The following is a 16,151-nucleotide window of genomic DNA, read 5'->3' as shown; positions in this document are numbered from 1 at the left end:
TTTGTTTTTTGCATACATTAATCATAATACTGTTTTCCCATTTTTTCTTTTCACTGTTGAGTTTAAAATGTATTTATATATTAGGTCTTTTCATCATAAGTTATTAATGTTACAATCATTTGCTAGCCTTTATCCTTTTTGTTCATGAATGGATTTATGAGTTATAGTGTATGGATATACCATAATTCATGTATCTGTTTACTGGCTGATGGAAATTTAAGAGAATCTATTATTGAGCTATACGAAGCTTTGGTGAACATTTATATACAAGTCTTTGTTTGAGTACATGCTTTTGTTTGTCTTGAGCAAAGATCTTGGAGTAGAGTGATTTGGTTCATATACAAGGTGTATGTTTAACTATGTAAGAAATTGGCAAGTTTATTCCTAAAATCATTTTTTTATTTTGTGTTTTCACTAACATAAATGCATGCGGATTCTGTTTCTTCTACCAGGGGTGGGGAATGTATGGCCCACAGGCTGCATAAGGCTGAAAAATCATTTTGTATGTAATAGGACAGATACATGTGCTACTTATGTTTCTCTTTGGCTTTCTGTGGCTTGTCTGCCTGTATTGACAATTTCATATATCTGGAAATGGCATGATCTACTGGCACCTTGCTAACACTTATATTTTATAAGTAGCCACTCTAAAAGGTGTGAAGAGGTATTATTGTGACTTTGATTTGCATTTCTCTAATGCATTTCTCTAAAGATGCTAAGCATCTTTTCATGTGTTTACTGACTATTTGTATGTGTAGACAAATACCTAATTCAGTCCTTTGCAAACTTAAGTCTGTTTTTTCCCCTGTACTTGAATTATATGTATTCTTTATGTCTTCTTATCAGTTATGTAACTTGCAAATAATTTGACCTATTCTTTGTGGGAATGACTATAATTTTCATAATAAAAGTTAAATTTATAGTACAGAAAGTACCAAATTTCAGTAAGTATACATTTACCACTTAGACACAGCTATTAACATTTTACCATATTTGTTTTATCTATATATACATGTGCATACCAGTTATATAATTGAAACATTTTGATGAAAATTAAAAATACTCTCACATTCCACAGTACAGAAGCTGGTAGGCCTCCAGAACCTTGTACATGGCTAGTAAGAACTGAATAGTGATAGGAACATAGAGCCTCACACTAAATAATAAAGGGAATCATCCTCATAGATAGGATTTGTGTTGATCGGCAAGCTTCTAATCAATCATCGGTCACATTGTTTTATGTTACTTTAATGTATGTTTAAAATTTGTTACAAATTCTCATACTTGAATTACATATTACTTTGGGATCTGAGAAAACATGAAAATCCAAGTGATACAAGATAAAAATTTTGCATACTTATGACAAGTACAAAGATCTGATTTGAGTATTTTCTTTATTTTACAGACTGAGACAACACTTGGACTCAGTTCATATCAACAGAAAAGGTAAAACTTATGTACTCAGTAAAATATACTTTCAGTTTCTTCTTTCTGCCTAGGTTTTTGTTAAATGTGTCTTATAAATAATATGTGTCATATGTGTCATATAAATAGTATTTCTAGTGTTATGTATGGAAAATCAAGTTTAAATCTGAATTTGCACATGATGCACTTGTGTAACATGGTATCTTGTGATAGCTTTCTGTTACTATAACAATTACCCAAGAAAACTTGTAAAAGTGAAAAACATTATTTGGCTCACAGTTTGGACATTTTGGTCCATAGATATTGGCCCCACTGTTTTGGGTCTGAGTCAAGGCAGAACATCATAGGAGCACAAGGTAGAGTAGAATTGCTCACCCTATCAACCAGGGAGCAGAAAGAGTGAGGAGGGGGCTTAGGTCCCAGAAACCCTTTCAAGGGCACCCTCCCACCCTCAGTGACCTAAATACCTACGAAGGGTGTTTATTCACAACTAAAAATGCTCCTTGTCTTGTAAGAAAATCAGCTTTGTAACTTCTTAGTGACTTCTTTTGTGGCCATCACTGCTTTTTATGGAATGACCATTGCTACTCTCAACTGACCAGGGGGTCTCCCCAGAGGAGAAGTTCAGAAATGAGAAACCTGGCATTGTAACACAAAGAAACCTTTTAAACACAGGTTACCTGTATTAGTAGCATTTGATTTTACCTCATGTACTATTAGAAGGCACCTTCTCTGCCTCCCCATCACCAGGTTCTTTGGTGTTTTGGCTCCTTTTCATGTCCTTTAGAAGAAAAGATAAAAGGAAAATACTGGCCTGATTTCCTTGGCATTGTCAGTGAATGTCTGCTGCTTATACTTAATGGGAGCAAGGGCTTTAAAAACAAAATTAAACATCCAGTCTCTCCAGCAGCTGATTCTTTTGAATATATATTTGTGCTTGTACTAGGGCTTGAGCTCAAGGCCTGGGTGCTCAAGGATGATGCTCTGTCACTTGAGCCACAATACCACTTCTGGCTTTTTGCTGGTGAATTAGAAAGAAGAGTCTCACAGACTTTCCCTGCCTTGGCTGGCTTCAAACCATGGTCTTCAGATCTCAGCCTCCTCGGTAGATAGTATTACATATGTGAGTCACTTATGCCTAGCTCCAACAGCTGTTTTATGTTCACCTCAACTTTTACTGATTGCTTCCGTTGGAACCATAGATCTAAAGAAGTTCAGATCTCAGCATCATGGTATAGTTGCAGTTTCTGTATGCTGGCCATGTATTAGTGCAGTTAGATAATTAACCCATTCATAGACTTAAAAATTCAATTACTTTATAGTTCATGTTTTTAGGAAAATACTCTGTCAGTCTGTTCTTAGAATGAGAGAATAGCAAATTTGTCTTTAAAGATTCAAGTGGTAGAGCACTTGCCTAGCATTCACAAAGCCCAGAGTTTAGTCTCCAGTATAACTTCTCCCAAATATCAATAAATAATCTGATGAAATCAGGCACGTAACTGTGAAAGTGGCTGAGGCAATACAAGAAGCTGTTGCCTCTTGTTTTATCACTTAGTTCCATTTGGACTTAGTGGGAGTAGAGAAGCTCTTTCTTTTTAATAGACCTGGATACATAAAGTACTTTAGAGAATGTCTTTAGATCAGCAAAACACAGGCTGTATCAACAAAAATTTTGTTTTGAGAGAAAAATGTCAAATTATCAGATTAAAAATAAGGCAATTAAAACTTCTTTCATTGTAACAATGAAAATCCTTCAGTATTCAACATGTTTTTCTATTTTGAACCTTTCATACCTGTAATAACTCCCTCTCCTTGTTGTACAGTTTGTTCTTTTTATTGATGTATTTTCTCAATATAATGAATTTCCATATTTGTATAGTAGGTATGTTCTCATCTCATGTTTTACTATTATTCATTATATTTGTCTGACTACCTCAGAACTTGGTGGCACTGAAGTCAGAAATTCAGGAAGGGCACAGCAAAGATAGCTTGTCTCAGCTTCATGATGATCAGGAGCCTCAGCTAGGGAAAAACCAAAGTTGGGAATGACATGGTAGCTGGGAGCTAGAGGCCTGAACACTTAAATGTTGTTGCTGGCTTGTTAGCTGAGATTTCAGTTGGCTGTCTCCTGCATGCCTATTTGGAGACTTCTCTATGTGTTCTTTTCACATGGGCTAGTTTGGGTTTCCTTACAGTATGATGGGTAGAATTAAGAGTGATTGTTCCAAAGAATAAGCTGTATCTTTTGTGACCTGTCCTTGGAAGTTGTGATGATACTCCTGTTATAGGCTTTTAGTTACCCAGTAACATTAAGTACGCAAGAATTTGGGGCAGGGATAGAGAGAAGAGACCATCACTGATTCAGTATTTGCTAACATTTTAGAATACACATTTCACATTTCATATGTGTCCAAGGCCACATGTTTGTTGGACAAACATTAGCTTCAAATTGGTATGCAATTTACTGTGAATATGGCACTTGATTAGGGACCAAAACCTATGATAGTCAATAGTGGGTACTCTAAAAATACAATAGATACTACAAACATTGCTTACAGTTTTCTATTCAGGGAAGTATGTGATCAAAGTTTTGGCCAATTAATTTCCTGGTAAGGACTCACTCACTTCTTGGCTTTTCCTCTTCTCACTGTGCCCTCACAGAAGATAAAGGGAAGAAGGAAGGACAGATTGACCGAGATAGAGAGTTCTTTGCTGGTTGTAGTTGTTGTTGTGGTGGTGATGGTGGTTGTGGTTGTGGTTGTTTTGCTGCTGCTGCTGCTGCTGCTACTTCTGCCTCTCCTTCTTTCTTTTCTCTTCCTCCTCCTTCTCCTCTCCCTCCTTCTCCTCTTCCTACTCCTCCTTCTTCTTCTTTTTGCTGGTTCTTCTTATAAGAACAATGATCCTATCATGAGGATCCATTCTATCCTCAACCCTTGTCTAAACAAAATTACCTTCTAAAGGCCCTGTCTCCAACTACCATTACATTGGATGGTGCCTGCCTTTCAACATACAAGTTTTGGAGAGACACACTTCAGCTTGTAGCAATATCTAAGTCTAATTTTAGATTTTATGCCTCATGTCTACCAACTAAGAACTATTTTTATGGCTTATGCTCTGTCATTTTAAAGTATGTATGACATAGAAAAGCAGGTATAGTATCGATATCAAGTGGCACATGATAATCAGAACATAGCCACTTAATCAGTTCTTTTTAGATATGACTTCATGGTACACAGTCCAAACACTGCTAGAGCTCTTCTTTAAACAGTAATTTTAATGAAAATATATGTAAAATACATGTACTCATATAACAACAAACATTGTTATCTTTTTTTGTGTTGAAAATTACTCTGTGTCCAGGTGCCAGTGGCTTACACCTGTAATCATGGCTCACACCTGTAATCCTAGCTATTCATGAGACTGAGATCTGAGGATCAAGGTTCAAAGCCAGCTGGGGCAGGAAAGTCTATGAGACTCTTATCTCCAATTAACCACCAGAAAACCGGAAGTGGCGCTGTGGCTCAAGTGGTAGAGTCCTTACCTTGAGCTGAAGAGTTCAGAGACAGTGCCCAGGCTCAGAATTCAAGCCCCACATCCAAAAAAAAAAAAAAATTACACTGTATAAGGTGAACAAATGCAGCAGCGGTACTCAGTAGACACTGTTGAGAATGAACTATACAACTTGTAGATGGGGATGGAAGAGGGGAAGAGCAAAGGAAGGAGTGATATTGTCCAAAAAGAAATGTACTCTTTACCTGACTTTGAAATGGTGAAATGGTAGTCCTGCTGTACATCACCTTAATAACAATAAAAAACTAAGGAAAAACTTATTCTATATAGCTATCAGAGTTTGAATTTGGATTTGAAAATTGATGAAGATGAAGACTATTATATAAGGTGGTTCTAATTGCAAAAAACCCTAAGTGAGTATCTTGTTGAGCCCTTTATTAAGCATATTAAGAAGATGAGACTTAAAATCAACAGATTCTTTTTTTGGAGGGGGAAGGGGGAGGAGTCCAGTCATGGGGCCTGAATTCTGGGTCTGGGCGCTGTCCCTCAGCTCTTCAGCTCAAGGCTAGCGCTCTACCCCTTGAGCCACAGCGCCACTTCCGGCTTTTTTCTTTTTTCTTATGTGGTGCTGAGGAATCGAACCCAGGGCCTCAGGCATGCAAGGCAAGCGCTCTACCACTGAGCCACCTTCCCAGCCCTCAACAGATTCTTATTCAATAAGAATTGTTTGTCTTCTGCCTGATAATCCAGTGTTTTAATCTCTGTGTAGTCTCACATTAAATGTGGACTCCCCTGAAATTCACTGAATTTTCCCCACTAACTGGTATTTGCAAAGCAGAATATATTATAAATAAGAAGTAGAGGGGAATTGTCAGCCAAGCAGCCCAAACAATCTGAGCAGGCAGTTGTGGGGGTAGTAGCAGAGTGGGTTGAGGCAGAGAGTACAGCACTGGCCTGTGGCCATCCACACTACGAAGGTCCCTTCAGTTTCTGGCCTTTGCACTGGGGTACCATTGCCTCTTGTCTTCTGAGTCCTAAGCCCCTGCCTGGGCCCACAGCTGCCCCACTGGCAGTCGCTCTTTTCTCTGGCCTCCAAATCCCTGCTTTTGAGTTTCCTTGGGGAGGGGGCCAGTAGGACTCCAATGAGGAGAACCTGGGGTCTGTATTCTTTTTTTTAAGAGGTCCTTGCAACCTGGGTAAAGTAGGAAAGACCCCACTGAGTTTGTTGGGACCATGACCTAGGAGCAGGACTTATGAAGCCAAGAGCTAGATCACCTGAGCTGCCCACCCCAGCTAGCACGTGCTGAGCTTTGTGGCGCAGACTCCAAGAAGTCAGCTTGAGGACTCCTGGTCCTCAGCAGTGATCACATCTGTTTGTGGAAGAGAAAGAGAATTTAATGAGTCATGGCTTGGGAAGAAGCCTCCCTCAAGGCATTGGAGAGTCTGATGACAGAATTTTTTAGGATTATAGGACCAGTGACAGAAAACATGCAATAGAGGAATTTCTTAATTTTGCCCAGCAAATAGGAGCCTGGAAACAGTAGAGAACTCTAAACTACTCCAGACCATTCTTTATCATAAATGGCAGAGTTGCCCATTTTGGAATGCTGAATTCAAAGCTAGGTTTAATTCTGTAGGCAACGAAGTAAAACAGTGCAGTGTGTCTTCAGTGCCTATTACCTTGAATGTGCAAATATTGAGTATGCAAAGTATTAAACTTAAATACCATATTAACAAAAAAACAACTGTGAGCTCTCAAAGAGCTGAGGGCAGAGTTGCTTGAAACACCACTACAAAGGCTAGTCCATCAGGAGATGATGTTAAATTAGGAAGGTCCTTCTCAAAATCACTAAGAAGTTAAGTTTTGTCCTGATCCCCAAAAGAGCAGACGATCCAGCCATGAACACCTGGCTGCCAGAGATGTAGCCAAGGAGCTTAAATGATGCAAGGCTGACTCTCCCACCAATATTGTACACAAGCCTCAAACTTCCAAAAAGTAAAAGCAAGAACCACTAGATCCCAGGCTGCCATAGGAAACTAAGAGCTATTTTAACTAAGGCCACATCCATTGAAAATAAGGCTACTGCAACTAATTCAGCGGAGGATGCTGTACTAGTTGAGGCCACCAAGAGTACCAAGATTATGGATCAAGCCATTAGCCTCCAAAAGTAGCTGGTCAACCCACTGGGCTCCTGCTAGGGCTAATTTTTCCCAAGAGGTTAAGCTTGAGAGGTTCAATAGGCATAAAAAATGTATATCTCACCATAACTCCTTAGAGCCAAACCACTGGACTTTTGGCTTCTAGGGGTAATGTGAAAACCAAAAAAGCTAAACCCCTTACGATGATTCAACAACAAGAAATAGTGCACCAGATACTTCTGCCTACCAGGGTTAATCCAACAGAATTTAAATGGCAGTGAATTAAATGGCAAGAACTGAAATTTAAATGGCCTGCTAATAGGCATATGGCCATGTGTGATCTTGGACATGTAGGCACCAATCTTAGTTGTACACATCCCCAAGTGGAAAAACTCCAAGTACTTATTAAACCTGGACACAATGTGGGTAAAAATCCAAAGCTTCACTTTAGCTGTCAACTCAGGTGAACAAAGAATCTATGTGAATATGTAAGTTCTGAGGGCATACTTCCTGAATGTCCCAGAAGTCATACATAATCACAAATATTAGAGACAGAAATAAATGCTGTAAACAACAGAAACTGCCCAAATTGAAAGATAACTTAATCAGAAAGACAGTGGAAGCACCAAGAAAGATATCTATTAGAAAAATTCTAATCTGTCAAGAACAGCTCCAACAAAACAGTAAGCAGCTACATGAAGAATATACTCTTTCTAGAACATTCAGTCATAAGGGACGAGCTATATAGAAAAATATCTGGTCAATCAGCAAAAGAAGTTTTTTAAGAATGTAGAAAAATGAAAGGAGCCTCCATCAAGCAATATGAAGTCAACTACAGACCTTAAAGAACAACTCGTAAAAGTTTATAAAAGGTTCCAGCTGGAGGTGATGAACAATGACTAAAATTTTCTTGCACTTCTAAATTAACTGAGGTACCAGAATCAGACTTACTGGAGTCACAGGATGAGAAAACTGACAATAATAGAATTGCTAAGGAACCAAATGTATGAAAACCAGATTCTTTAATAGAGCTTATCTGCAGGCAAAAGTGAATGAACTAGATACTGTCCACCTTAGAGATGACAAAATGAGATGATACAAGAGAAACCACTTGGGATTGTCAGGGGGTGGGGGGGAATTGTTATGAAGGCTCTGATATCAACATAGACAAGGAAAAACAAGAGACAAGCCAATTTTCCAGGTTCCAATGGCTCACTCCTCTAATCCTAGCTACCCAGGAGGCTGAGATCTGAGAATCACAGTTCAAAGCCAGCCCAGGCAGGAAACTGTGAGACTCTTATCTCCAATAAACCACTAGAAAGCCAGAAGTGGTGCTGTGGCTCAAACAGTAGAGCACTTGCCTTGAGCTGAAGAGCGCAGGGAAAGCACCCAGGTCAAGAGTTCAAGCCCCACGACCGACAAAAAAAAAAAGAGAAAACAAGCCAATTTTTCTATCCAAAAGCTTGATAGAAAAACCTAAGTAGAAATTGGAGAAAAAATTACAGCAACAAAAAGAAATGTTAATGAGGGAGAAACTAGGCTGAAAAACTGGTATGAGCATAACAGTAATCAATACCCCACAGTAATCAATACCCCAAGATGCTCCAAGTACCACACAGAACCCAGAGTATTTCCTGAAACTACTCATAATTTAGAACTGGAACACTTGCAGAAATTGCTCTACAAGAAAGTCTTGATTTACATATTATAGATAACTTTTGCCATGGATCATCGTTTTGAAGGTTTTTTTTTAGCTATATAACATTCATTTTATTTTCATAGAGAAGATCACTATATTGAAGTGTTTAGAATTAGTTGATTGTGATTAATATCTTAGCAAATGAAAAATTCTAGAATTTTTTTTTATTTCAAGTTTTCCCTCATAATTTCTGGGACACATAAAGTTGATTACACTATGCCATACCAGGAACATTCATGGAACATTGGTTCATACTGCTAGGTTGGGATTCTCCAGTCCTATAAATGACGTCAAGTCTTCCTTGTTTGTTGTTCATGACAAAGGAAGACTTGACCAGTCATTTTTGAGACTGTGGTTTGGGAGTATGACTCAGTGTTTGAGCAGTGCTCCTGAATGGGAAGGTATGGTTGATTTTGTGTATTCCAGAAATTATGTAATGAAAAACTTCAAATATACATCTCCATTACATATGTCTTTGTGTATGTGTATACATACAATTAAGCCAGCAACAATTTGATGTGATTTCAGGTCCAGCATTAAAGTTTTTAGTGATTATATATATTATATATTATGTGTTATAACATATATAATATATAGTGAGAAATTATAAACAATGAAAAACTTCAAAAACAATTTTCCAGAAATCTTTTCTTTACATTTGAAATTACTTCACATAAAATTAGATGAAAGATATTGTTCTCTTTCAGTGTGGTTTAGGTTCAGTATTAGCATTTTTCATTTGTACTATGTTATGCTTCCAATAATTTGTAAATTTGAAAAATTTCCAAAGTAGTTTTTCCTCATGGCTTCAGAAAAAAATTAGACTAATACTGAATTCTCTTTCAATGCAGTTTTAAATAATGACACTCATGTTCTTTGAAAATGTGTGCTGTTGTTAAAAGTATATTAATAAAAATAATTAAAATCCTAAAAAGAAATGTAGAGGGGAATAGTTGTAAAGGAAAAGTAGGGAAGATACTTGAGGTATGTGGAAAGTTGTCATGACTGAGAGAACTTGAGAAGTCATTATTAGCATATATTAAAGACATGACAAAATGCAAGTCACTTTGTGAAAGAAACCAGTATATTTGAAGAGGATATTATAATTGTGTTGTAAGCGTCAAAGAGTCAAGGTACTTAAAGCACATGTACTCTATATGATGCCTGGTATCATTATCAAAACAGTCCACAAGCCAAGGTGAAAGGGATTCTGACACCAGAATTTGTCTCTTTACTCCTGGATTTACTGGCCCAACTGGTCTCTTCTTTTGGGCACCCCTGTCCATTAGAGATGACTGAGAGAGATGCTTTTTTTTTTTTTTTAGACATATGGCATTTCTGCATCAGTCTCAGTTCCTATATCCCCCACTTGTATAGTCTACATGATATCCTTTGACAATAGGTTCAGCCTTATCCTATCTCATACTTCCTATACATGATGTCTGAAACCTAACTTCAATGTAACTTGCTCAGGGAGTTTATATTGGAACACTTGCTCACATGATTCTGTAGGTAGTAGCTTGGATGGCACTGATATTGGGTCTGCCTACTATTTGGTTCCCCATACCTCTCTTTAGCCATATGCTTTGGGGATAAGCCAGATTCTACTTGCTTCTAGGACATTTTACAAAGGCAGGAGCTGTTTCTTTCACAGACCTAGGATTATGGATAGTAAAACCCATGAAAAATATAGACAGTATATTTTTTTAACTCCTATCTTTTAGCTTATCTTTGTGTGGGTCTGTGTGTGTGTGTACATGTGTGTTACCCACATGCACGTAGGCACACGCATTCATTCTGGTCCTTGAACTTAAACTCAGGTCCTAGATGCTGTTGGTAAGCTTTTGTGCTCAAGGCTGATGTTCTACCACTTGAGCCACAGCTCTGCTTGAATTTTCTGGTGGTTAATTGGAGGTAAAATTCTCACAGACTTTACTAGTTAGGTTAGTTTTGAACCATGATCCACAAATCTCAGCTGCCTGAGTAGCTAGGACTACAAGTGTGAGCCACCGATGCCTAGCCTAGCCTTTCTCATTTTTAAAAAAGTATATTTAGCAAGTACATTTAAATGTTTTCTTTTAAAAGGTATACTCTCCATAGATGATAGAGGATGTGCATATAGAAGTCTATCCATTCATTTGACCTGAGAGCCAAAATACTATAATAGATACTAGTCCTAGTCTAATGTTTTGTGACATGAAGCCAGCCTTTGTGGATGGTATCATCGTCAATAGTTAATTAGGAATGAGGACACTTGATTTCTGTTCTTGCCAGTGTGTGGTATTAAGAAAAAAAAAATCTCTGTCCTTTATAGTGAAAACTGTAAAAATTTAAAGAAAGAAATAGAAGATAACATTAAGAAATGAAAAGACCTTCCATGTTCATGGATAGGTAGAATTAATATTGTGAAAATGGCCATATTGTCAAAAATGATCTACAGATTTAATTCAGTCTCCATAAAAATCCCAATGACAGTCTTTATCTAGATAGAGAAATTAATCTAAAAATTCATATGAAACAACAAAAGACTTTGAATAGCCAAAGCAATTCCAGGAGGGGGGGAAAAACAAAACAGCAGTGTTAGTGGTATCAAACTCTGCTACAGAGCTATAACAAAAAGTTTGGTATTGGTACAAAAATAGACCCAAAAATCAATGGAACAGACTAGAAGACCTGGAACTAAAATCATATATTTACAGTTATCTGATATTTGATAGGGGAGCCAAAAATATGCAGTAGAAAAAAAGATAGCCTCTTTAATCAGTAATGTTGAGAAAACTGGACATCCATATACAGAAAATTAAAAGTGGATTCCTGTTTGTCACCATGCACTAATATCAACTCAAAGTGGATTAAAGACTTCAGCATCAGTCCAGAAAATTTGAAATTATTGCAAAAGGAATAGGAGAAACACTAGAACTCATAGGCATAGGCAGAAACTTCTTAAAAAGAGCCCCAGAGGCATAGCAGATAGGAGAGACACTTGACAAATGGGACTACATCAAAATAAAGTTTCTGCACAGCAAAGGACATAGTTACTAAACTAGAAAGACAGCCAACAGACTGGAAGATCTTTACCAGCAGCACATCAGACAATGGCCTAATATCCCACGTATACAAACAGCTCAAGAAAGTAGCCTTCCCAAAGCTAAGAAACTAATCACTCAATGGGCAAAGGAGCTAAGGAGAGACTTCTCAGAAGCAGAGATAAGAATGGCAAAACAGACAAACAAACTACAAAAGAACACACATGAAGAGATGCCCATCATCCTTGGCTATAAAGGAAATACAACTCAAAAACAACTCTAAGATTTTATCTCACCCCAGTTAGATTGGCCAACATTGTGAATTCAAACAACAACAAATGTTGGTGAGGATATGGGGAGAAAAGAACCCTATTGAACTATTGATGGGATTGTGAATTAGTACAATCACTCTGGTCAGCAGTCTGGAGCTTCATAAAAAAATAACAACAACAACAAACTAAACATGGCTCTTCTCTATGATAACACTCCTGGGCATCAACCCAGAATATCACAAGCCAGGATTCCATAAAGACACATGCACATTCATGTTCATTGCTGCATGATTCACAATAGCCAAGTTATGGAAACAGCGCAGATGCCCCACTGTACGTGAGTGGATCCAAAAAATGTAACACCTATAAACATTGGCATCTTATACAGCCATTAGAGTACATGCTGTACCACAGAAGGAGTCTTCACTATGTTGCCACTTGCAGGGACATGGATGGATCTACAACAAATCATGTTAACTAAGGTAACCCAAGCTCAGAGAGAGAAACAGCATGTTTTCTCTTATATGTGGAATCTAGATCTAAAATACATGATAAACTATAGAGATCTCTAGGCATCAACACATGAGACAATGGAGAATACTCTTAGGAGAGGAACACAAAAGCACCATACCTATGTGCATCTGATCATACAAAATATTTATCAAAATTAACTCCAGAAAATGGAAAGAATAGTTTTTCTTTTCTTTTTGTTCTATTTGTTCATTTATCTGTCTTTGGGGGTGGGGAAAGGGAGACACAGAAATGAGGGACAAAATCTGAACAAATACGGCAGTGATATGCAGTAGATAATAAGTTGAATATGAACTATACAACTTGTGGGTGGGGATGGTAGGGAAAAACTGGGAGAGATCACAAGAAAGGGTGACCTTGTCCAAAAAGAAATGTACATATTACCTGACATACATATTCCTTGTTGGCTGATGTTAAAATGTCTTACTTTACATGTAGAACTTTCCTTAGAGCTGCTTACCTTTTTATAATATGGCAGCTAATGTCCCCTAGAGCACGTGATCCAAAAGAACAATGAGGAATCACAAGGCCTGTTGTAATTGAGTCTTAGAAGTAATACACCATCATTTTTTAAATCCTATCTCTTGAAGAAAGTAATATCATAGTTTCTGCTTGTATTTCAGAAGTACCACTGGGTTGGATTGGCAACATAGTTAAGACTCCTTCGATGGTTGGTGTAGCATATATTCTATGGAGAAAATAGACCATAGGTAGTAAATAAATAAAATAGCAACTAGAGAGGTATGTGATAGAGAAACTTTCATTGCTTCTTAGATTGGATGTTGGGGAAGGCCTCTTTGAGCTGATGCATATAAGCTTATCATATGAAAATCTTAGGGAAGAACATTTCAGACAATAAAGTCTTACATTGAGATCAGTGTTGATACTATTGTTATAAGTGCTGGAAATTAAGGTATATATAGCCAAGAAAGTATCCTTAAGACAAAATCTTGGATTGGGTAATATATTTTTTTGTTTGGAGTTGGGGACTTTTAGGGAGTGCTTTTGTTTTGGGTTTTTTTGTTTTGGGGATTTTTGTTGTTGTTGCCAATCCTGGAACTTGAACTCAGGGCCAGGGTGCTGTTCCTGGGCTTTGTTTGCTTAATGGTAGCACTCTACCACTTGAACCACAGAGCATTGTATGGCTTTTTGGTATTTATTGGAGATAAGAATCTAAGGCTTACCTGACTAGACTGGCTTTGAACTACAGTCCTCCTGAGGAGCTAGGATTACAGGCAGAGCCACCAATGCCCAGCTGGGTTTTAGGTTTTTTGAGGCAGGGTTTTGCTATGAAGCGTAGGCTGGTTTCCAACTTATAATCCTCCTGTCTTTGCCCGCTAACTACTGGGATTGCAGGCATGTGCCACCACACCATTTCTTGGAAAATACTTTTTTTTTTTTTTTTGGTCAATTGTGGGGCTTGAACTCTAGAGCTGGGCGCTGTCCCTCAGCTCTTCAGCTCAAGGCTAGTGTGCTACCTCTTGAGTCACAACGCCACTTAAGGCTTTTTCTGTTTATGTGGTGCTGAGGAATCGAACCCTAGGCCTCATGCATGCGAGACAAGCACTCTACCACTGAGCCACCTTCCCAGCCTGGAAAATACTTCTTAAAGTGGCTGAGATTCCTTATAATTGACTTAATTCGATAATTTCCTTATTATTAAAGATGACCATTTCAGTTGCCTATGACAACTTGTAATCATGTAAAAAACTGTAAGCATTGTAGTTGTAAGACTGTAGTTAGATCCAGAACTTGCCATTTTCTTTTTGTTTGTTGTTGTTTTTTATTATGAAAATACTATACAGAGGGATTATAGTTACATGAGCAAGGTAATGAGTACATTTCTTTTTTTTAATTATTGTGAGAATACCGCACAGAGGAGTTACAATTACATGGGCAAGATAACGAGTACATTTCTTATCAAGCATTGTCGCCTCCTCGTTGTTTCCCCTTCCCATGGGCAAGATAACGAGTACATTTCTTATCCAACATTGTTGCCTCCTCCTTTATTCGTAAAGGTGATGTACAGAGGAGTTACAGTTACATAAATAAAGTAATGAGTAATTTCTTTTTGAACAGTGTTCAACCTACTCTAACTTGCCATTTCTTAACGACAAGTGAAATTTGTTAACAGTTGAAGTTTGACTGACGTTTTACATTTTGTGAAAAAGCTGAAGTTTATTTTTCAAGATTTCTTTTGAGTTTATACTTTCTTTTTTTTTCTGGAGCAGAAGTGACATGTTCAAAAAGAAATTATAGTACTTCCATAATTTTTTGTGGGAATGTGTGCCAGTCCTGGGGTTTGAACTCAGGGCATGAGCTATTGTGCTCAAGGCTAGCATTCTACCACTTTAGCCACAGCTCCACTTCTGACTCTTTGGTGGTGGTCAATTGGAGATAAGAGTCTCATGAACTTCTTTGCCTAGGCTGACTTGATCCTCAGATGTCAGCCTCCTGATGAACTAAGATTATAGGTGTGAGCCACTGGCTCCTAGCCTACCCATAAATCTTAAAGTCAGTATGGTAAGTTGATGACAACTTTCAAAAATGAGTTTAAGGAAATGATTTTCTCTGTAATAAATTATAGCGACAGATTGATATATTTTATTGGTATATTGCTATTGCTGTTGTTAAACTTTAAGTAAACTTATTCACCTTTATTTTAAAAAAATTTCCTTTTTAAAAATGAGCTTGAGGAGCAATGGAGCTTGTTACTGAGACATGCCTTACTTAGTAAACTGGTCAAAATTAGCAAAGATAATCAGTCTCTGGGTGTTGTTCAAAGGACTTTAATAATCAAGTAACATTTATTCAATAAAATCTACCTAAATTTGGTTTTTTAAAAGAAACAACAACAAAGCAGTGGAAGCCATAACATTCAAGCTTAGGGACTGCGTCTATCCTCTTCCACAGCTCTCTGACTTGTTGAAGAACTGTTTCAGAGGGCTTGACAGATGAACAGGGCAGGAGTTCACATTTCCTCCTGTTCTCAGTAGAGCTGTTCCCAGTAGGTTCGGCAGTGAACCTAGGTAGACATTATTTTCCATACCATCTATGCTACAAAGGCTTGAGTGGCTAGTGGCATGGCAGCAAAGTATGCTTAGTCCCCACAAGAAATGTAACACTTCTATTCTACATTTTTCAGTGACTTAAAGGAAAATATAAACATAATGAATAAAAAGGACCAAATGAAACCTCAGGAGTTGAAAAATAGTGTTTTGGGAATGAGAATGTTACTAAATAGGTAATAACAACTTAGACATTTGAGAAAGGGGAAAAAAAGCTCAGTGAATTTGAATATATATTAACAGAAGTAATCCAAACTGAAGGTGGGATGGAGGGAATGAGTAGAAAAAGAATGAACAAACCCTGGTACAATAATAGTAAACAATATTAACATATGTATAATGAAGTTTCTAGGAACAGGGGAACTGTCAAAAGCATTTTGATAATTCCAAAACAAGAATAACACAAAACCACACTCAACCACAAAATCTTCAAATTCATGAAAAACAGTGATAATTGTAGCCAAGGAGAAAATTACATATA

The 16,151-nt window shown here is 37.5% G+C and overlaps 1 protein-coding gene across 1 annotated transcript in view; it reads left to right on the top strand.

The window, feature by feature from the left end:
• The window catches only part of Tmem131 (transmembrane protein 131), a 184,041-nt gene that overhangs the window by 61,561 nt on the left and 106,329 nt on the right, over positions 1-16,151 (top strand). Inside the window, exon 3 of the mRNA XM_013019812.1 lies at positions 1,406-1,446. Coding sequence (XP_012875266.1) covers positions 1,406-1,446 — 41 coding nt within the window. The remainder of the gene's footprint in view (positions 1-1,405; positions 1,447-16,151) is intronic.

Source organism: Dipodomys ordii, unplaced genomic scaffold (genome assembly GCF_000151885.1).
Source record: "Dipodomys ordii isolate 6190 unplaced genomic scaffold, Dord_2.0 Scaffold47, whole genome shotgun sequence".
In the NCBI taxonomy this organism is placed as follows: domain Eukaryota; kingdom Metazoa; phylum Chordata; class Mammalia; order Rodentia; family Heteromyidae; genus Dipodomys; species Dipodomys ordii.
The sequence above is the reverse complement of the archived record's forward strand: the minus strand, read 5'-3'. Positions and strand labels throughout refer to the sequence as shown.